Below are 23463 nucleotides of genomic sequence, written 5' to 3'. Positions count from 1 at the left end.
AAGCTGGCTTTAACACCTGCACTGCACTTGGCAGCAAATGAAGAAGGAATGGAGGAGGGAAGAGGGATGAGAAGGACATTATGTTTTTTGTCAGCAAAAATAAAAGACGGAAGGGAAAGAGGGGTCAGAAAAAAGTTGCCACGTTATGTCCATAGATGCAGCTCTGGCATACGCACACATACGTTCGTTTCTGCATGTAGGTATATACAGGCCTTTAAATATGAACACTTCTGGCCATGTGGACTTTTTGAAAATAAACTCTATTCAAACAATCTTTTCCCGCTCTAACTATTTGTTTTTAATTTGTCAACTAATTGTCGAGCAATGTCTATCAGGGGACATACAGTATGTGCAATCACAAGAGAATTCTGTCATTTTTGTCAGTTCAAAAAGTGATTATTTATTATTTCCAACACATCTCAAATTATGTTTTGTTTGATTAGCATTCTGTGTTGAAATTATATTATAACTTTTTTTGAATAAACTACTTTGTCTTGCTTAGTCTAATTTCATAGCTAGCATTTTATGTATCCTAAATATACACACAAATATATAGTAATATTTTCACACTTTTTGAAGAATTTGACAAAATCACAGCCCAAATAGCATCCGAACGTGGATGTGAAAAAATGTGAAAGTGGCCCACATGTAAAATAGCAAATATGGCCCAAATATCTCAAATATGGGCCTTTTTAGGCAAAGATGCAGTGCTCACGACAATATGTAATATGTATGTGACCCTAAAGTGGCCCATGTTGTAAATAGTGAATATGGCCCAAATATCGACAAAGGCTAATCTGGATGTAAACCAAAAGTGGCCTACAAATGTTGCAGCAAATGTGGCCCGGTTATCTTAAAACATATCTGGGCCAGTTTTGGCATAGATATGGGAGAGTAATCACTGGCGAATCTGGATGTGAACCTAAAGCGGCCCACACATGACATAGTAAATATGGCCCGAATACATAACACCAAATTCAGACAACTTTTGACAAATGTAGGGTACAGTCAGTACCTGCTAACCAGGATGTGAGCCTAATGTGGCCCACAGTTGTCACGGTAAATATGGCCCAAATATTGTGGAACAGTATTAGGCCACTTTTGGTAAAGATGCGGCACAACTGGTACTGGCTAATATGGGTGTGAGCCTAAAGTGGCCCACATATGATTTGGCAAATATGGCCCAAATAATTAATAACAATTTAGGGGCAATTTTGGCAAATATATGGCACAGTCAGCATTGGCTAACCATGGTGTAAGCCTAACATGGCTGTAGGGTATCTAGGTTCAGGTTTGGGGAATGTACAATTAATTTTAATGATCGTAATCAATGATTAATCCTACGGTTTGAACCAGATAACAATACATACCAAATTGCCCCAAAAAGGGCTTATATAGTCCAGGAGTCTGCTTCAAATATATATAGATAATTAAACACAACAAATTATATTTAATTAGGAATATACATCATATGCAGACAGGCTATATTAATTTTCAGAACACCTTAATGGACTTGACCCGTATCGTGACCAACCAGTTCGTCCGCCGAACCACTTTGCTCGATACTCTTGATCAATTCTCCAGAAGGTTTATTCTTAGTATAAGCTTACTTAATCAAAGCACGTTAACTTACTTTGATAATATCAGCTCATAGCTTTAGATCACACATTAAAGAGGCTTTGTTTTATGATCAACAAACACAGACAATCAAGCGTATAATTGGGTTTAATACAAGGATCTAGGATATATCACTACACTTAACAAACATTTAACATAGAATAAACATAAAATAAACAAAGTAAACACAGTAAGGGAAAATAAAGAATTAGAGGTATAGCAAACTTATTTCCACAGTTAACCTTTCAGAGCCAGCACGGAAGTTACACACTGTAACGCATTTGAATTTCAATGAAATAATAATTGCACAATGGACCTTTGTGTAGCTGAGCAAGACTGCGTGTATGTTGTGTCCTCGTGGCGTCCTTGAGATGGGCTTTCTGTCGGTGTTTCCAGAGCATGGATTGCTCGCAGAAAGTTCAAAGCGTCTTAAGAGTAACTGTTGAAGAGTTGAGTGTTCCGGAGGGTTGAAGTGTTCAGGAGAGTCCGAGGGAGGAGAAGGGAGCCGGGGTGAGAGAGAGAGAGAGAGAGGGTCCGAAGAGGTCCAGAAGCGGGGTAAGAGACGAAAGAGTTGACGTGGGAACAGCAAAAGAGCGGAGGTGGGAGCAGCAGAAGAGATGTAAGAGAGCGATTCAATGCTGGGGCCTAACTTTTAAGGCAGGGAGGTCACACCTCCTTTGGGAGAAATGACCCAATGAGGCTCCTTTGTTTTGGGCACGAGATGGTGTCTTTGTCCTGTCAAGGCTCTTCATTTGCATAATTTACGACAGTAAAGGCTTTTGGGTTGAATCACTCAAAAGACAGTAAAACATAGCAGAATACCTTTTAATGTACCCTTATATTTATATTCAGCTAGGACAAGTCGTAAGGTTTAATTTGATACCAAGAAACGTGTATTTGGTACACTTAAAAGTGGATATACACCCTTAGGCTTTTTTAGTTAAGCCCCCAGAGTTTAACTAACACAACTTACAATTTTAACTAGTTTGATCTCAATCAGAAATACACAGGCATACTGGGATAAACAGATTTCCTTCAAAATAAGCCCTTCTGGGTTTTAAATGAAAGACACACACATTTTTACGTTCAAAGTCTTCCTTTTCCACATGGTAAGGCACGAGGGTGTAGGGCGAGTCACATGGGTAGGGGGTTTTAGAAGGCACGAGGATTCTCTGTCATAGCGCATTATACTCCCCAGACTAGCTGGCGCTATTTCAGTGATTTAGATAAGGTTTAACAGTATGTTCACTGTATTCAGAATCCATGAGTCCATGATTCTCCTCATACTCTACATGGCCCACATTTGACATTGGAAATATGCCCCAAATATCATAAAACAGATGTGTGCCACTTCTGGCTTAGATGCAGCACATTTGACACTGGCTAATTTAAATGTATGCCTAAAAAATATGTATGCCAACATTCTTTTGAATGTCGATGTACTAAAATAAAATATGTGATGCCATGAGTGTACCTTCATTTACTATTACTATTATTTTGAATGGCCATGGAAAATGAGGCAATGTCAAGTTACAAATCTTTATTAAATTTGCACTTTCGTTTGGGAATTGTTTCCACTCAGTTGTCATTTGCTGCTACTGTCAAGTAACTGTTTGATGCCAAACATAACAGCGATAATACTGATTGCATTGAGGATAATACTGAAGGAGAATATAGTGTTGAACATGAAGAAATTGCTTCAAGCTTTGATTTGCCACCAAACTGTGGATCAAAGAGTAATGGGGATAGTGTATCAAAAGTGACGAGGATCGCCATGTTGATGAAAGGGGGGATATTCCTAAAGATGATTTAGCAAGTTGTTTGAGAGACTGGTCAACAACTTTTGGCATTTTTACATTCTCCTCCCTCATGTGGTACCCTTCCTGCAGGCTCATCCTGACTTTACCCTCCAGCATGACAATGCCACCAGCCATACTGCTCGTTCTTGGCGGGATTTCCTGCAAGACATTAATGTCAGTGTTCTGCCATGGACAGCGAAGAACCAGTCCCATTGAGCTTGTCTGGGACCTGTTGGATAGGAGGGTGAGGGCTAGGGCCATTCCCCCCAGAAATGTTAAGGAACTTGCAAGTGTCTTGGTGGAAGAGTGGGGTAACATCTCAGAGCAAGAACTGGCAAATCTGGTCCAGTCCATGAGGAGGTGATTCACTGCAGTACTCAATGCAGCTGGTGGATTTTTATGTTCATACAAATATTTACATATGTTATGTTTTCTGAAAATAAAAGCAGTTGAAAGTGAGAGGACGTTTTTTTTTTTTTTTGCTGAGTTCATTTAAAATAATATGCTAAGAAAAATAGATGCACAGTAAGTTTTTACTTATTTAAATACATCACAAATCACTTTTTGCAGATTTCAACAACATTGTGCTCTGAAAACAAAATGCAGAGGGTTTTTACATCAGATAATATATATTTTGTTATTAGTCTTCATTTTTTATTTTATTTAAACAATAACATTACTTCCTGTGGCAAACCTCGCACAAACTGTGAACAGGAGTTGTGATATAAGCTACAGCAGAAGACATCGAAATGGCAGCAGAGATTGAAATAATAAGGGAATATTTTAAACAAGGGAAATCATATGATTAGTCATAGTGATAACAAATGCCCTTGTTCCTCAATTCCTCAAGGTTTGTGAGAGGCTTGTCACAGGAATTTACATTGTTTTAAAAAATTCTGACCAATAACAAAAGTACAGCCCCTAACTTTTCTGTTTTGGCTTTAATTTGTTTCCTGAAATTATATTTTGTTTAGGGTTTTGTATGTTTTTTTTCTGAAACATTGTCATGTTTTTTTTTCAGAATTTGGCTTTTAAAGTCAACAGAGTTTATTAATTTGTGTATTCCTTAAAGGCCTGCAAAATTGCCATGACTCTGATGGGCCCAGTCAAGGAGGTCAATAAATCCTATATGTTCAGGTGGTTCTTGTTGCCACGGTTGCTGTAGCGTTCACTTTTGTGTTGGCAGAAGAGTTTTTATTTTGGGTGAGCTAACTTAACCCTAATTCACAGCTAATGGAAACATGTTCTTTTTTATTTATAACTTTGTGTTTCTACAATGTTTTCTATACAGCTATTTTTAATTTATTTTATTTTTATTTATTTTTTGGCATGGTTGGATTGCTTCCCAGTTATGTTTTTAGAAATGTAACCTTGCACTGGCTTTTTCATTGTCAATATTAATAAATGATGATGCAATTATTTCAGAAATGTTTTTGGGATGTCTGTTGTAAATTATTTGAACATTTAGGGGGGCATTTTTTACATTTTTCTTTACTGTATGTTGAATATTGTTGATGCAGAAGTCACTTATTGCATTATCTGATTTTAAGGCTAAGATTACTAGGCCTATATATATATATATATATATATATTTTTTGGCCCAGATAAGGTACAGTTATGGTTTATTTGCTTCATTCTTGGCTGACATGTGGCTGTGCAATGGCCTGCTTGTGGACCAGATCTTGCTAACAGGAATGCAGTGCCAAAATGCCACCATTCCATGTAGACGGTGGGCCAAGGGCCCGTATCTGCTTTACTTTTCGAAATGGATGATCCCCATGGAGGGAGAACCTGAATTTGTAAAGTTGGGACGGTTGTTTTATTCTCAACGTTATGAAAAGTGTTGCCACTCCCATTTATTGCACATTTTCCCCCGAAATCATAATGCACGACCGTAAATATGCAGGCAAACGCGGTTGCCTACTATATCAGTCGAGCCAATAGCGTGGCAAGATACTGACATAGGATTATTATTAACCAATCAGATGTAGCTTATTTAGAACAGCTGTTACACGGATGATTCAGCTGTCAGACATGAGCAGCATCTGCGGCGGCAGCACAGTGACTATCGCCAAGGACATTGTTTTTGTGATTGTAAGTATTCATTTAATTAGAATATGATATCTATAAAAAAAAATGTTTGTTTTGCACACTGTGTTGTTCAAACGTATGTAAGCGTCTCCTTAGTGTCGTTTTAAGTAGGGTAGTTTCAGCTGGCTAACTAACAGTAGCTAGCATCATGCGATTACATATTTGATTTGGTGTAAAGTTTAAAACGGTAACACTTCGTCCAACTCACATAGGCTTCAGCTCCACTGTATGTCGGCGGATAATTACCTCCGACTGTTTTGCAAACGTTCGCCAAAAACTCAAGGTAAACATGAACCTCTTGATGGTTAAGACATATTTAATTATCAGTTACATCTGACATAACATTAAAGGGTCAGCAAGCAGCCAATATTATAACCGGAGAGCTAAGAGCTCAAGAAGAACAGCATGTAATAGAAATAAGATTATACTATCAAAGAACATAGGCTATCAAACAGAGCAGAGTTATAATGTACATAAACATCATACAGATTTACTTCTGCAGGAGTAGCCAACACACAAACACACACTCCCCTCCCCTCCCCACATGTGTATTTACAAAACCACATGTGCCCTAGTCATCTTCAAGTGACTTATTGTCACAGTTTACACACTGACAGAGGTTTGTACATGGCAGCTCATGCAGTTTACATGTGCATCTACCCTTAACACAATTTGTTTTTTTACATGAGCAGTGCACAAGTTCCAGTATGGCCTCTGGAGCTGGTGGAAGTGTCATCCAGTCCACTCCTTAGAAATCTACCATCTTCCAGCCGTGATTTACAGGAGGAGGAATGTCTGGCAAGCACTCAAGACTCCTCCTGTGTACTGCAGCCCGATAGCTTGCCCGCTGGATGTGTTTATGCCTTCATTTGCAGTTTCTTCAACTAATACTGCCTTCTCTCTTCTCCTTTGTGCTCGTTCTATCTTCGTGATATTTGTGAAATGGCTGTAGCACTCCCTGTGGTAGCCAATGTTAGCTGGTTTGACTAACTGGTTTGTAGGTTCCTGGCTTTGTAACTTGTATGCCTGTACTGCCTCTTCTGCTATAAGACTTTCTCTGCATTCAAGGTCTTTCCACAGAAACACCGATTTAATAAATTTCTCCCAACTTATGTCTGTGAAGGGAATGGTGGGTCCATTTCCCTCACATATATGCATGCAGCACTTCATGTTTTTGCCATTTCTTCCACAGTAAAAATGTGCGGGAAAAAGAGTATTGTCTGGCTCATTTTCATCATAGACATAATAAATACATAGACGCCCAATTGCCCGCTGGAGCATACGTCAAAGGTACCGCCACATTGCGGAGGGCAACTTTCCCATAACTTTCATACTAGGAATTGAGAAAAATGTGTTTCGTGTGCTGCTTGGGGCTGTACAAATCACCACACAATTGAAAACAGGTCTCGAGGAATTACCTTTCACAAGCAAGACTGAACATTTGTTTCTGGTTGTATTTGTATGGAATGATTTTCCGGACATTATTCAAAAGGAATTGCAAATTGTATTTGCAATTGCGTTTTCAATTTGTGGACGCATAAAATGTGACATAATCCAAACGCAATTGCAAATCGCGCATTACCGTTTGCATTTTCGTTTAAGCGAACGCACAGCGACTGCCAGATTTCAAATGGAAAAGCAAAGTCCGTTTGCAACTGTGTTTCCCATATCTTACGAGTTTTGGCCCTGTCATATTTAAATAGCAATTTCAATTACCACGTCTGCTTTTTCACTTTCTCAGCGTCGCGTATGTAGCCAGCCAAAACTCAAATGGAATACTAATTCCCTTAGTATTTCCATTGATGCCTTACACGGAAACCTGTCAATCAGGGTCAAGGGTGGGATTATGCTATGGGGCGTGTTTGTCTTGGGAAGTGACGTCACTCACAGTCGACGGTCAAGAGTCATTATATAAACAAGCATTAAAAGTAATGGACCAGAAATCTGTAAGATTGCATCACTGCATCATTCTAAGGAAGCATAATTATCTTGAGTTTTGACAGTTTTGTAAATTTTTCTTTTTTAAAACTAATTTTTAAGTGTGTGAACAACGTTGCACCAGAAATATTCTGTCAACTAGTACATAAACAAAAGAGCAGAATAAGAACTAGAGGCACAATAAGTGGAAACTATAGCCGCAAAACGTAGAACAACATTTGGTCAGACATCATTTTCAGTAAGAGGCATACATTTGTGGAATGCATCTGAAATTAAAACATTGACAGACTTCAAGGTTTTTAATACACATTTAAAGCAATGGCTGAAACTGAAACAACTTTGTGAACACTGACAGTACAGGACATAACACAATGCATACAAACATAATGTTGCATATGTGAGCATGCACAGACATATGCACCCTTTTGTGTTCTTGTATTGTTAAATGTGTCTAGACTTTGATTTATAGTGACTTCCACATCTACTTAAGCCCATATCTTATTTCATATATGGGATGTATTTGTTGTATGTATTTTATTAATTATAAATCTTAAAATGAATACTCTGTAATTTTTGTTTTAAATTTATAAGCCTAACCAGGGACAGGGGTTGCAAATTAGTCATGGCTAGAAACATGTATGCGTGGCATCTACTTTGTATTCTTTATAAAGCAATGTTCTATGCATTTATCCCTGTCAAATAAACATTAAAATAAATACAAAATAAATAAAGAGGTGATGCCCTGAACAGACGCCGGTTTATTTGATCTTAACCGTCGACTGTGAGTGACGTCTCTTCCCAAGACAAACACGCCCCATAGCATAATCCCACCCTTGACCCTGATTGACAGGTTTCCGTGTAAGGCGTCAATGGAAATACTAAGGGAATTAGTATTCCATTTGAGTTTTGGCTGGCTACATACGCGACGCTGAGAAAGTGAAAAAGCAGACGTGGTAATTGAAATTGCTATTTAAATATGACAGGGCCAAAACTCGTAAGTTATGGGAAACACAGTTGCAAACGGACTTTGCTTTTCCATTTGAAATCTGGCAGTCACTGTGCGTTCGTTTAAACGAAAATGCAAACGGTAATGCGCGATTTGCAATTGCGTTTGGATTATGTCACATTTTATGCGTCCACAAATTGAAAACACAATTGCAAATACAATTTGCAATTCCTTTTGAATAATGTCCGGAAAATCATTCCATAGTATTTGGCCATTATATAATTAGTAAATGATTAGAAATTTCAAAATACTACTGTTATTGTGTCACGAAATGTAGTTTTAATAGTTTTTCAGTCGACAATGTAGTTGTCTAAAGCTCAAATCTATGGTTTATTCATAAAAATAGAGCCTATTTAAAATTTTGATCTGATGTTTCTGGAGCGAGTGAGAGATCCAGGCGCTCAGCGCTCATGTACCCCACCTGGAACAGCCTTACCTCGGCTAGTGCTTCTGACGTTTGCCACTGGCTCTGATGTCTAGTGGTTAAACATGAGATATAATTCGTCTTGTGTATATCTAACGGGCGATCTTTGGTCTCATTAATCTATAATTTGTTCCTTGGCAAATCGTTTTGGCTGAGGGCAATGTGAAGTTTCATAACTTTATATTTAGGCTATTTTAACGTTGTATCCTGTTGTAGATGTCTATGGTTTTTATGATGTTGTGTTTCCAAGCAATACCATGGATCAAATGTGTGAAATCAGAACGGTCTATTTATTAAAGATTACAACGAAATGACAGGACATCGTATGACAAAAGATGGTTACGTAAAATAAAACAGTGAAAATGCATAACGTTACCTCTACATTCACATTTTGTGTCAAACTGAATATGTAGCATAAGTGGGCAAAATGAGTTAACAAGTTCAATGTGCACAGACAGCAACTTCATATCAGCGCGCCAGTGTGTTGACAAACGCGTCACCAACACCGACACTTTCCCACGCACGCTATTGGATGAAGGCAACAAATACGTCATGCATGTCGGACCCCACACGTAGCCGCCTGCTCTATTCGTCGGGAAAATAACCTGGAGAAAGTTACCGATATTATAGTAATGTGCAAAGTATGTGAGTGGCAACAATTTTTATTTGCTTTGTTGAGAAATGTAGTGGTTATATATAAAAAACTGGGTTATCCATCCCCAGAGATCGTCTGAAAACACGAAATCTCCCCTCGGCCCACCGTCTAATGCAGCATGTGGGCCATATGAACATGAGGAATGTGGGAAAGTCCAGGGTTAGAATAAAACAACTGTGGCCCACATCAAGGCCAGGTTTGGTTTATTTGGTTCGTTCTTGGTTGACATGTGGCCATACTGTGACCTGCTTGTGGCTCAGATTGGGTAAACATGACCAGACTGTTAAAATACCATAATTCAACAATCAGCAATTGGGCCAGATGAGGAAACAGAATGTGGGCCGGATAATAACTGTGGCACACATTAGGATCAGTGGTGGTTTATTTGGTTTGCTCTTGGCTTAAATGCAGCATTGCAATGGCTTACTTGTGGTCCAGATATGGCAAACAGGAGTGGACTGCCCAAGTTCCATCATTCCACGTGGTACGTGGGCCGGAGAAAAGTGTTGGGTCTGGGCCAGAATTAAAATTAACTGTGGCCCAGATTTGTACCAGTTCTGCTTTTATTTGGTTTGCTCTTGGCTGACATGCGGCATTGTTATGGCTTGCTTGTGGTCCAGATATGGCAAACAGGAGTGGACCGCCCAAGTGCCATCATTCCACGTGGTATGTGGGCCAGATGAAAGTATCAGGTGTGGATCGAATCTGGGCCACATCAATTACGCTATCTGGGAGCTTGACTAGAAATGACACACATTATAAATATTCTGTTCACAAGTGATATTTACCTTTTACAATAAAAAAAACTCATGTGCTACTGTACATTCATAGAAATGTTTGTACATCTTGGTATCATATATTTAAAAAAAAGTATTATACAAATATTCAAATTACCTAATTGAGACATTGAAAACATGTTATAAAAAGTATATTATTCCAAAAATTTTTTTTGCATGCATTGCCTTTTAGATGCATTTTGGAATAACTGAATAGATCCAGATAAAAAAGTGAGCGTCACGTCATTGACACCTCTACTTCTTTGCAGAAAAGACATTTGAAAAGCAGCATAAATAAATTATGTGAACTTCATGTAACAAAAAGAAAGTTATTTTTAATAAAACTCAACCGAGACATTAAAGTGCCTGAAATTGAAGAAACACCCACACGCACACAACTGTGCAGTAATTTTGACAAAAGTTAAAATTAATAATTGCAAAGCTGTAGCTAATCATCATTTTAAAATCGTGACTTTTTGCTCAAGGCAAGGAGATTCAGACATGTAACATGTTTAGATAGGACAGAGAGGGATTAGGAGAATAGATGGGGTGATGAAAGAATGGAGTGTCACTCACAGTCTCTCCAGGTATTTGTAGCGGATGAACAGATCACAAGAGAGAGATTCGATCCTGTTAGTGTTTAGCTCTCTGAAGGAAGAGTGGGAGGAAAATAACAGTTATTACATTTGGAAAACAAATATAATGATTTGTGGCTTCTTCTGTTTTCATGTTTAAAGGGACAATTGAGTTCACCAAAAACATTAAAATTCTGTCATTGTATGAGAAAGATGCAATGAACGTGAATGGTGACTGTGAATAAGACCCCATTTCCACCTGGTATAAAGATGTGTTTCGGGTGATCCGATCAGATGTGGTTAACTCCTAAATACAGGTCTAAACGGAGACTAAAACGTTTTGTGAAAAACCACATACGAATGTGGTTAAAAATGCATGTGACCACATAACATTTGATGTTTAAATGCTAATCCATCCTTTATGCATCCCGGCAGCAGGTGAAGCACCACCCCTCACCTGTCAATCAACCGCTGCACTAAAACAAGAATTTTAACGTTGCCAATTACCAGTGGCTTTAAAAGTAAATTACCATCCGATCTGAATATTTTAAAAAGAGGATACATACACAAGCACAAGAACATCATGGATCTTCTTTAGTGTGTCTGATATCAACACAGATGACAAGCATGAACACCTGAAGCTCTTTTAATACAGGTAATAAAATAAAATAACGGATAATTCTTCTTGACATGTTGTGTTTGAGCTTGGATTCAATTTCAATCACATCTGGGAGAAACAGCACAACATTGTTTCACGCTTTCTTCATCTTTTCTGACTTTGTTGCACTTTAATATCACGCAGTAACACATTTACATAGTTAATTGATGTACATCGCAGGAGGCGCATTTAAGTGACACAGTGTAAAAAGCAATGTCTCTCACCCGATCACATGTAATCGGATCACCTGAGACGCATCGTAATACCAGGTGTAAATGGGGTCTAACATACTGCCTTCCAGTGAGAAAGTCATATGGGTTTGGAACAACATGAGAGTTGGGGGGTTTATCCCTTTAATGTTTGTAAAGGTCTATCGCTCTCTCTGTAATTCTGTTCCTGTTATACTTACAGTGCTGTAACATTAGAGGACACAACAGGGACATGGAGGAGATTTTTGCCATTACAGTTCACTTTCTGGCCCTCACAATGACACTCATCTGGATAGACATCTAACACTGAAATCACACAAACAAAAAGGCCATTTAAAGTCCACTGCAAAAGCTCCTGTAAAATAAATGGTAAATTGCACTATTTACCAATCTAAAGCTTAAAATGCATTAGGAATATCATTGGCTTAGCAATTGCTTTCAATATTAGATAAGAATGGTAATGCATACTTATAAAGGTCCGCATTTAGATAGCTAAGCAAATGTGTTGTGTGCGTATGTGTTTTGTGTCTGTTTATATCTGTTTTTATTAGATAGGCTATAGTGTTTCAAATATAGGCTCTGTGCTGTTGAATTATTTTACACTTCAAAAATTATTTAATAAAGATGGAGAGCAGGAAAAGGATGGAGAGATAGATTACCTCATGTTTCCTGAAATAGATAAACTTCCAACATTAACATGACAATATGTGCTTTTGTTGTCCCAAACAGTTTCAAACCAGTACTGTTTTTCATTAGTGTATACAATGTACTGTATGTTCCAGTTCTATTCATGCTCTGAGTCTGTTCAATCCATTTAAAAGCAGCAGGGCATCATAACCATGACCATCTGAAAGTTTTTGTTTTCTTGTTAAATACATTTCTAATTTAGCTTGCTCCAATTAAATTTAGTAACTGATGTGTATTGGTTTTAAAGCCGGAGAAATCATCAGTAAGACAAGAGACACTTTACTCTGGAAAGTGTCCTTTAATAGCCTTAAAATGTTTCACACATCAGATTAATAAATACAAATGTTCAAATTGAATTCATGTTGCACTGTTCAGTCCATCTAACATAAAAACATAAGTACATCACAGCATGGCCATTTTAATGTTTTTTGATTCAATTAATTGCCATTTTTGCCTATCCCAAGAAGAACTTCATTATGTAATGGGTTTGGATTTTATGCCAGAAAAATCCTCAGACAAAATCACTTTCACATTTTTTTGGTACTCATTTTTGAAGTAAAAATGGAAAGTAAACTTCAAACCTAATCAATGTGGCATATTTTCAAATATGGTCTTTCTCACTTAACAAAAACTATAGAATTCTAGACTGATAGATTATTGTTTTGTCCATGATGGCATTTAAACTGACACAGATGCTTGTTTTGCCTCTTTCAGCCCCAGGTGAGCTCAACACGGTGTATCTCTGAAACAACGGTATCTACAGATTAATCCCCTAGTGAGTGTAATAAATCCATCACTTTCAGAAATAATTAAAACTCTGACACCTTGTATCTGTCTCATCTAACCAAAGCCTGCCATCTATTTCCTGTGGGTCTGTTATTTTGCAGTGTAGACTGTTTGTTTGTGGCTGAATCTGAAGGGCCTAAAATTTACTCTATTACATTATGATTAATGCATGTGCTCACCAACTAGCAGATGTCTACACTGACATGTTTAACAGCCAAGCCAGAATTCAAGTCTACCGTAATAGTTCTAAAACCAAGAAAGTCTTTGATGCAGTGCATCCAAACTTAAATCAGTTTCTTTCAACTGGCAGTCAGAATTCTTAAAAAGCCTATCTGACTGTTCACATATACCCATACAGGCATCCATGTTCCATCTGTATTGCATAATGTATTGCACTAGTAATCTCAATGATCAAGAATTATTCCTTTAAGTAGAATAAATATGATCCCATCTGGTTGGATTTTCTCACTTTTCTCAATATAATTGAGCTTATGTAACTAAAACATACTGAGTATTTTCAACTCTTACATCTCAAATGTAGATAAGCAGATTTTTTATAAGCGAGTCCCCTTTCAGCCCACGCAGGACAGATTCCTCCAGAAAACAGTAGCAGCTTATCACTATTCATTAAGTTGAAATCTCTATGGAGACATGCATAACAAGGAAGAAACCTTGTTAAGTGCTACATCACACATTGCTGTTAGAACCCAAATTGCCCAGCAGCTCCAGCGATGTGATTGTTTTGCTCTACAACTCTTCTGTTTGTAGTTCTAAACACAGAATATAATTAGTATTTCTGAGCCATGGGTTACCTTGGGAATATCTAAAAGGTTTTGGGAACCTTTTGTAAAATAAGGTATGTGGGTCCTTTTAAGTTGGTCACTTCGGTGATGCATCAGTAGCTGATGCTATGGGAGCACCTTACAGGAGTGTCGATCTCTGAAAACCTTTACGTTAAAATTACTTGAAAAAAATGTTCAGTTTTGTTCTTCAAACAGAATAAATTTTATGCTATTGATCTTGATGAATGGAATGGAATTCCTCCAGAATGTTCTCATCTCATGATAGGTCAGATTTCTTCAGCTGAAATCGGTCTGTGCTTAACAAAATTCAAGCCACTGCCACCAACCCTCTCAGTTTTTCTGGGCTGAATTAAAACCACCCGCATATTCCCCTTAGCAATCAACTCTGAAACCTCTCCATTCAAATTATCTGAGGTTAGTCCATAAACAGTGCACCAGCCCTTTTACCAGCAGAATAATTGTTGTAAACTTAGAAGTAGGCAGAAGGAAAACGTTTTACAAACTTAATAATGGAAAGCCTGGAACAGATACGGTTCACTGCATGTTTGCAGGGTTGGGGCAGGGATACAGTTTAAAGGAGTGCTATAAGAACTGTTGAGTTCAAGGGATTTTCTTAGTGAATAGAAAATATGTTTGAGTTGAAGGCAGGTGTGTAGAAATTTTCTGAATCTCCTCCATAAAATCTTCCCTAAACACAATAGGACAAGGTCTGCAACTCTTCAATGAGGGTTCTCAACTGTCTTGGGCTGAAGACAGCAAAGACAGGTGGCCAGTCCAACACAGTCAACAGGCAACACAGTCCAATTCACTTAACAAGCATGTCTTTGGGTTATGGAGAAACTGAATCACATGAACACAGGGAGAACATGCATACTCCACACAGAAAGGCCCAGTTGAGCTGGGACTCAAACCCAGGACCATCTTACTGTGAGGCACTAGCCTATAGTCTCTTTTATTATTAGTTTCTTTTGCTTTCAGAACAAATATTTACCACTGAGATTATCAAGCTGGTATACACAGTCCTTAATGTTCCACACACACAAGACGGTGACTCTCAAATCAACATAATTAAAGGTGAATGTGCACTCAGTCAAGGTTTTCTTCATTACAAATATTAGTCAATGAAATTAACATTAATTTTGAAATATACATGAAATATACATTATACAAATGTTTAAAATCGACCACTCGCATGAGATGAAGACTCCATTTTAGTAACCTTATAAAAGTTTTTTTTTATTCTGCATGGACAAAGTCTATCTGTCTATCCTTTTCTTTCTTTTTGGATGTGGTTTGACACAGGGATTAACAAGGAAAATTAAAAATGTATGATACGTGTAACAAAAATGTTACAGACCCCTGCTGTATCCCTGCTGAAAATCCCAGCTAAAACAAGCCTAAGCTGGTTGGCTGGTTTTAGCTGGTGGCCGCCTGGTTAGTTTGATGGTTTCAGAGCTAACTCTAAAACCAGCATGACCAGCTATTTCCAGGCTGGGCGACAAGCTAAACCAGCCAACCATCTTATGCTGGTTTCAGCTGGTATTTTCAGCAGGGCAGCATTTAATGGTTATTTCAATGGTTTTGCAATGTAAACATCATGAAGTACTCTACCATGCTCATTCTTTATTATTTATTTTTATCACATTTTAGAATAATAGTAAAGTCTGTGTGTTATATTTTAGAATCTTAAAGTGGCCACAGTCTGCCTAGATTTTGCAGAGATGTACTCCATGCATTATCTCAACCAATTTCTTGAGGTATCACCCTGGGATGCTTTTTAAACAGTGTTGAAGGAGTTCCCATCTATATTCTGGGCACTTAGTGACTGCTTTTCTTAATTATTCGGTCATTAAGTCATCCATTTCAAAAAAGTTTTTTTTTTTAAATACAATTTTTGTTTTGTAATTAAATAAATGAATATGGTGGCACAATTATATTTTTGTTTACAAAACTAATTTCAAACATTTAAGCATATGCCTTCAGATCAAAAGATTTTTAAGATCATGAGAAACATTTCAGGCAGTGACCCCAAACTTTTGAACTGTAGTGTTGGTACATACACTAATATGGTAGCCTACCATACATGTTTTTATAGGCTTAAAACGCAACCCTCAATTATATACAATATGTTATGGGACCACCAGACTCAAAGAAAACTGAAAGTAAGACTGGTGCACTGCTTCCAGGTCCCCACAACAAAACAACCATAACTGAGCTTTTCATAAACTCAGTATTTCAGTATACACCACTTGCAGGAAGACTGTGTAAACAAGATCAGTATTTGCAGATAGCTGCAGCAGATCACATCATATTTCCCCTCTGCTCATACACATGCAGCTCAGATCTCCATGACCCTGATCTCAAATTATTCTGTAAGGTCCTGACTGTCAAATGAGGAAGAAATCAAATGGCCATGCTTTGGCTATTTGCCTTCTCCAGACCACAGAGAAACAATCATCAATTTCATCAATTGATGACATCAATTTCAGCGATTCTCTGAAAGTGTGATCTGACGAAAGCTACCTTCAACCCTTCCAGATCTGTGTGTCTTTAAGAGCCTTGATCTGACTTGTTTCTTTTGGACCCACTCTGAATTTTCCTCTATATCAGCTTCTATCTAGCTGATTGATTTATTAATGTCTCTTAGAGATGGGAGGATTTATCAAGAGGATCGATACTCATACAATATCGATACTATGTGTTTGTTTTTACTGGTTTTATTATTTATTTACTCTATAGTGAAAACACATCACTCATTCAAATGGAAAGCATTTTCTGCATTGAAAAAGTCTCTGTCATCAAAATCCTCAATTTGATATTGAAAATTAAAAATCCTCAATTGAAAAAAAAAAAAAAAAAACTATACTCTGATTACATTGTACTTTGAGTACATTGTTTTTATTTATTTTCACAGCCCACCAACATTGCAGTGTTACAAACGTGATTTGGAGCATGCCCCTGCCTTTACATTAACATGGTCTACATGGCTGTAAGTGTTTTATTCATTTCTCTATGCAGTTTATTATATTAAGCACAAAAAATAAAATAAAAAAAATCACTAATTAATATTGTGTGAGCTTTCAAATTTATATTTCGCTATTTTTTTTTACCTCCCATCCCTTTATCTGGGGAAAAAAGGACTCTTTTGGTGAGTCTTTGTAATGTAAAATCAGAACTGTGACAGACTGATTGGCTGCAGTGTTTGAAACAGTTTGTTTGCCGTTTTTGAAAACAAATTGATCTTCAGAAGTGAGACAATGAACCATGTCCAATATATTCACCAAACTAAATACATTGCCTGTGTCCTTCATTCTGGCACTCTAAGATGAAAGAGGGAAGGAAACATCTGTTTCTCAATCAATGAGTTCTTCAAGCTGTACTATAAGAGGGATCATATATCTTTTATAACATATGGAGAAAAAAACGTGATATTATTTTAAAAGGACATTTCAAGAAGTGTAGAAGAAAAGAAAACAACAAAGTAGAAAGTAATATAGATCCAATACAATTGCTTATTTCCTTATGGTCCTCATACACAATCAAATAGTCTTTCAAAGTCTTTCACTAAAATATGATTCAATATGGAACATTAAATGGCCAAACTGGGTTCCAGTCTGGCTTATGTATCATCATCCACTGATAAAACCTACAGTAGTAATAACACCCACTGATAACACCCAATGATGATACGCACTGATAACACCCTATGAACACACCAAATGTTTTAATATCACACTTATAATACTAATGATATTGTAAACCTAATATGGACACTTAAAAAAGGCTTAAAAACAAATAATTACCTCACCCATACCTCATTTTTGTATAACAGAAAAACATTGTGCTGCAGGATTCAAGAAAACAGAAACAGCCTTTAATGATCATTTATGTTATTTGTATGAATGTTGATGCTGTGAACATTAAAAAAAAATAAAAATAAAAAAAAAAAAAGCAACACACACTCACAGAGAGAGGAAAGGGAAATAAAAAGAGAAAGGAGACATAATACTTACTGCATTCTTTTGACTCCTGGACCCTTGTTTTCATGAAGGCATCAAACAGATGAGGCCAGCCACTGTTATCCACTACAACACACAGTTTCAGATAATCTAATTTATATATTTGGAATATTCATACTTGTGGCAACAAGAGAATATCACTGTGCAATTGTGGGATATTTCTGTGTTTATTTGTGTGTGCACATTTGTGCATGTGTATGATCATTTCCCCTTCTGTCACTCACTCGACGTTGTGTCGAATGTAGTGACACAAGGGGTCTTCCTTGAGAGTCTTGCGTACCTCTGAACTTGATAAAAGGCCAATGAGAAATTGGTAGACAGAATTTGCATGTCCTGCCCATGGACATACGGGTATAAAGGGAAGCGGACTTGCCTCTGTCAGTCAGATTTTTTCTTCGGATCCGAGCGGTTGTGCACATCTAGCCAGTGCGCGCCATTCTAATGGCACCCCGGTATCAAAATCCTACAGTCCCAGTTCCCCGGACGCAGTTGCCTCGCCTTCGGACCCGCGACTGCCCATCCCCGGCAGGCCGTCGCTGACGAGTTCCGAAAACGTCTCTTCAGGACCTCTTCCCCAGTCTCTAACCCGCCCACTGCCGGATGCACGGAGCAAGGTAAGTGCTTTGAGTCTTTTCTCAGCACCCAAGCCTCAGGACGTGCTTTTGCAAAAAAGGCAGTGGGTTGCGGCCAATCTTGGACTTGCGAGTTCTCAACCGGCTTTACACAAACTCCCGTTCAAAATGCTCATGCAGAAACAGATTTTAACCTGCATTCGGCATCAAGATTGGTTTACGGCGGTAGACCTGAAGGACGCGTACTTCCAAGACTCAATTTTGCTGTGACACCGACCCTTCCTTTGGTTTGTGTTCGACGGTTCCTGTCCCCTTGCGTATTCACGAAGGTCTTGCCCTTGCCCCGATAAGGGAAGCGGGCATCCGCATACTCAACTACCTCGATGACTGGCTAATCCTAGCTCACTGTCACTAGCTCACTATTTGCCCACAGGGACCAGGTGCTCAGGCACCTCAGCCGTCTAGGGCTTCAGGTCAACTGGGAAAAGAGCAAGCTCGGCCGGTTCAGAGCATCTCTTTTCTCGGTATGGAGTTAGACTCAGTCTCAAGGACAGCACACCTCACGAACGAGCGCAGGCAGTCAGTGCTCAGGTGCATCGCTCTCTTAGAGCACGGCACAGCGGTCCCTCTAAAACATTTCCAGAGGCTCCTGGGGCATATGGCATCCTCGGCCATGGTCACGCCGCTCGGGTTGATACATATGAGACTTCTTCAGCACTGGCTTCAGACTCGAGTCTCGAGGTGGGCAAGGCGCCACGGCACAGACCGTGTGTTAATCACCCCTTCCTGCCATCAGACTTTCAACCCTTGGAAAGACCCTACAGCAGATGTCCAGATGTGTCGTGGTCACCACAGTCGCATCTCAACTGGGTTGGGGCGCCGTGTGCAATGGGAACGCAGCTGCTGGCTCCTGGATAGGGCCCGACTGCATTGGCACATCAACTGCCTAGAGTTGCTGGCTGTATTCCTTGCCCTGCAGAGGTTTCTCCCGCTGATCTGGGGCAAGCACTTCTTGATCCGTTCAGACAGCACCGTGACGGTAGCGTACACAAATTGCCAAGGTGGCGTGCGCTCTCGTCTTATGTCACAATTCGCCCACCATCTCCTCCTTTGGAGTCAGTCACACCACTTATATCCTGAGCAACCTCAACATGGCAGCAGACGTACTGTCGCACCAGGTCTCGCTCTGCGGAGAGTGGAGGCTCCAGCTGATTTGAGGCCACTTCGGCAGGTCACAGGTAGATCTCTTTGCCTCCCAAGACAATTCCCACTGCCCGCTCTGGTACTCCCTAACGGAGGCCCCTCTTTGGACAGACATGCTGGCACACAGCTGGCCCCGGGGGCTGCGTGAGTACGCATTTCCCCCAGTGAGCCTTCTTGTACTGGTGCTCTGCAAGGACAGGGAGGATGAGGAACAAGTCACTTTATTGGCTCCTTACTGGCCCACTCGGACTTGGTTCTTGGATCTCACGCTCCTCGCGACAGCACCTCCATGGCAAATTCCCCTAAGAAAGGACCTTCTTTCCCAGGGACGAGGCACCCTTTGCCATCTGCACTCAGACCTCTGGAACCTCCACGCCTGGCCCCTGGATGGGACGAGGAATATCTGAATGACTACCACCTACGGTCATAGACATGATCAACCAAGCCAGAGCGCCTTTTACCAGGCAGCTTTATACGGCAAAGTGGTGCTTGTTCGCAAATTGGTGTTCTTTCTGGTCTGAAGACCCGCAGAGATGTGCAGTTCGGTCAGTGCGTTCATTCCTATAAGAGAGGTTGGAGGGGAGGCTGTCCCCGTCCACCTTGAAGGTGTATGTAGCCGCTTTCGCGGCCCACCACAACACAGTGGACGGCAAGTCCTTGGGTAAGCACGACTTGATTATCAGGTTCCTTAGAGGCACCTGGAGGCTGAATCCTCCCCGGCCAAGCCTGTTCCCCTCCTGGGATCTCTCATTCAGATACCCCCCTTTGAGCCACTTTACTCAGTTGAGCTCAAGGCCCTATACTTGAAGTCAGCACTCTTGATAGCGCTAGTTTCCATCAAGAGGGTCGGGGACCTACAAGTGTTCTCTGTCAGAGACACTTGCCTGGAGTTCGGTCCGGCAGATACTCATGTCATCCTAAGACCGGGCTATGTGCCCAAGGTTCCTACGACCCCCTTCAGGGACCAGGTCGTGAACCTGCAAGCGCTGCCCCGGGAGGAGGCAGACCCAGCCTTTTCGTTGCTGTGCTGGGTACGGTCCCTTATGGAGGGAATGAGACGTTGTGTCCCCCTTGCCACAACACTAGACCTACCACTGTAAACGACCGTACCTTATTCTTGGCTGCTCAGTGCAAAAACCTGACTGACAGATGCGCGTCCGCTTCCCTTTATATCCGTATGTCCGGGGACGGCACATGCAAATTCTGTCTGACAATTTCTCATTGGCCTTTTCTCAAGTTCAGAGGAATGCGAGGCTCTCAAGAAAGACCCCTTGTGTCACTACATTCAACACAACGTCTCGTTCCCTCCATCGGGGAACGGATGTTACAACAGTAACCATGACATTATCTTTTTGTATGTAAAACACTGTGAGAGTTCATGTGTGTGTTTCTGTGTGATCCTGTGCATGTGCATACATTCTTACCGCAGTTCTCTTCGTCTGCTCCATTAGGACAGTCCTGCTGCCCATTGCAGTGCTGTGGTTGAGGCAAACACACTGACAGATTCCCACACGGAAACTGACCCAATGGACACATGTCTGAACCTGAAGAATCTACACACACAAACACACACATACATGCAGAACAAACAAGGTAACGCCAAAGCATGCACAGATTTGTGAGCATTTCACATTTAAGTCATTAACTATGGGGTACATACTCTGATCTTACAGTATACACCGTTTTTGGTTCCTTGCCATTGTCACCTTTAGCTTGCTCATTGGGGACTTAAATGACTATTAATATTTAGAAAATATTATTGAACTGTATTGAAATTGAAGTATTTTTCATAATTGATGCATTTGAAACATTACTTTTATTTTCTGTTTATTACTGTGAAGCTGCTTTGAAACAATCTGTAGCCTATAGTATAAAGTGCTATATTAATAAATTTAATTTGACTTGACACAATAGAGATATTATGTGTTATATGACCTACTATGCTAAATAACAATTGTTTGGGAGCATTTTTAGAAAGAACATACATTGCATAACTTTTTGTAATAATAAGTATTGTATTATACATATAGGACTAGGTATTTTTTTTAAACTACGGGGTACATATTCTGTTATTACAGGATACATGATGGAGGTTTTTGCTATATGATTTTATTTAGAAATTTATATCAAGGCTACTCACCTGATGAAAGTGTGTTACATACACCAAATAACCTGTTCTGCTATTCTGATTGAATGGCATTGCAGTCCATCAAGGTGCAATGCAGTGGAAAACAAGCTTACCTCTTTCCAGCTATTCCCAAAAAATCAAATACAAATATAACATGATACAACACAACACATGCATCTTACTGCATATTTACGGCAGCCTATAGTTGATATGTTGTTTTGATAGTAAAGGGCATCTGACATAGTTTGGTCTTCCATGTTTTAAGGCAAGTAAAACTAAATAATTTAATTACTGGTGTAACCCGCACAAGAAGAGACAGTCACAATGTCGATGAAAACTGCTTTTATTTATTAGCAGGCAAAAGTACAACAGGGTAAATCCAGAAGAAGAGTGGTCAGGGGGAGCGCAAGGTCGAGGCCGGGGAATCAGGATATGGTAAAGGGCAAATCTACGAAAGAGTGGTCGAGGAAAGCGTAGGGTCGAAGCCGGGGAAGTCAGAATAGTAGAACGGGTAAACAAGCGAGTTGAATAGACAGGGGAGCTAGGGGAACACTAGAGCTGGCAAAGCGAAGGGGTAAACTAAACAATAACCAACAAGAGTGAAACGAAAGGGTTGTGATATATATAGGGGAAAAAACGAGCGGTGCAGGTGAAATGAATAACCAGGTGATCGGGACGAGTACAGGTGAAACTAATACTCTGGTGATTGGGAGCGTGCATGAGAGCCAGAGGGGGGTGATTGGGAGTGAGCGTGTGAGCTCGGGGAGCGAGCCTGTGAGCTTGATGAAGCGGGGAGAACTAGAGGAGCGGGGTTCGTTACAGTACTCCCCCCTCTGCTACGGACGGCTCCGGACAGCCGTGCTCGGTTGCGAGGAGCGCGACCTCTGGGAAGCGGTGCGGGACGATCGGGATGTTGGCGATGGTAGTCTAGCTTGAGAGCCTGGTCCAGGACATCCCTCGATCGTACCCATGACTGTTCCTCAGGTCCGTAGCCCTCCCAGTCGACCAGATACTGCAACTCACCACCCCGACGCTGGGAGTCTAGCAAGGCCCGGACCGTATAGGCGGGTTGACCACCGACATCGAGTGGTGGAGGGGGTGTTTGGGCTGCCGTGGGCGGGAACATGGGGCTATAGAAGACCGGCTTTAGAAGGGAGACATGAAACACGGGACAAATTTTGTAGCGGGGTGGCAGAAGTAACTTGTACGTGACAGGGTTAATTTGTGTAATAATTTTAAAAGGGCCGACATACTTAGGGCTTAGTTTCTTTGATGGGAGATGGAGGCGGATGTCTCAGGTCGAGAGCCAAACCCTTTGGCCCGGTTGAAACAGGGGGGCAGGGCGGCATCGGCGGTCTGCCTTAGACTTCTGGATCTGGGTGGAGCGTTGTATCCGGTCATGGGTGGCTCTCCAGACCTGGGCACACCTCTGGGCCCAGTCATCCACCGCCGGAACGTCGCTGGGGTCAGCTTCCCACGGGGAAAGAGGTGGTTGGTAGACCAGGACGCATTGGAAG

General features: G+C 40.2%; 1 protein-coding gene across 1 annotated transcript in view; it reads right to left on the bottom strand.

Annotated features, from left to right (window-relative positions):
* Positions 1-23463, bottom strand: part of rxfp2l (relaxin family peptide receptor 2, like) — a 69745-nt gene that overhangs the window by 26470 nt on the left and 19812 nt on the right. The window contains exons 2-5 of the mRNA XM_052105420.1: positions 21243-21371; positions 18038-18109; positions 11949-12054; positions 10883-10954 (exon numbers count right to left, since the gene is read on the bottom strand). Of these exons, the coding sequence (XP_051961380.1) occupies positions 10883-10954; positions 11949-12054; positions 18038-18109; positions 21243-21371 (379 nt within the window). The remainder of the gene's footprint in view (positions 1-10882; positions 10955-11948; positions 12055-18037; positions 18110-21242; positions 21372-23463) is intronic.

The sequence above is a fragment of the Xyrauchen texanus genome, chromosome 3, assembly GCF_025860055.1.
Source record: "Xyrauchen texanus isolate HMW12.3.18 chromosome 3, RBS_HiC_50CHRs, whole genome shotgun sequence".
Classification (NCBI taxonomy): Eukaryota; Metazoa; Chordata; class Actinopteri; order Cypriniformes; family Catostomidae; genus Xyrauchen; species Xyrauchen texanus.
This window is presented reverse-complemented; position numbering and strand designations above follow the sequence as displayed.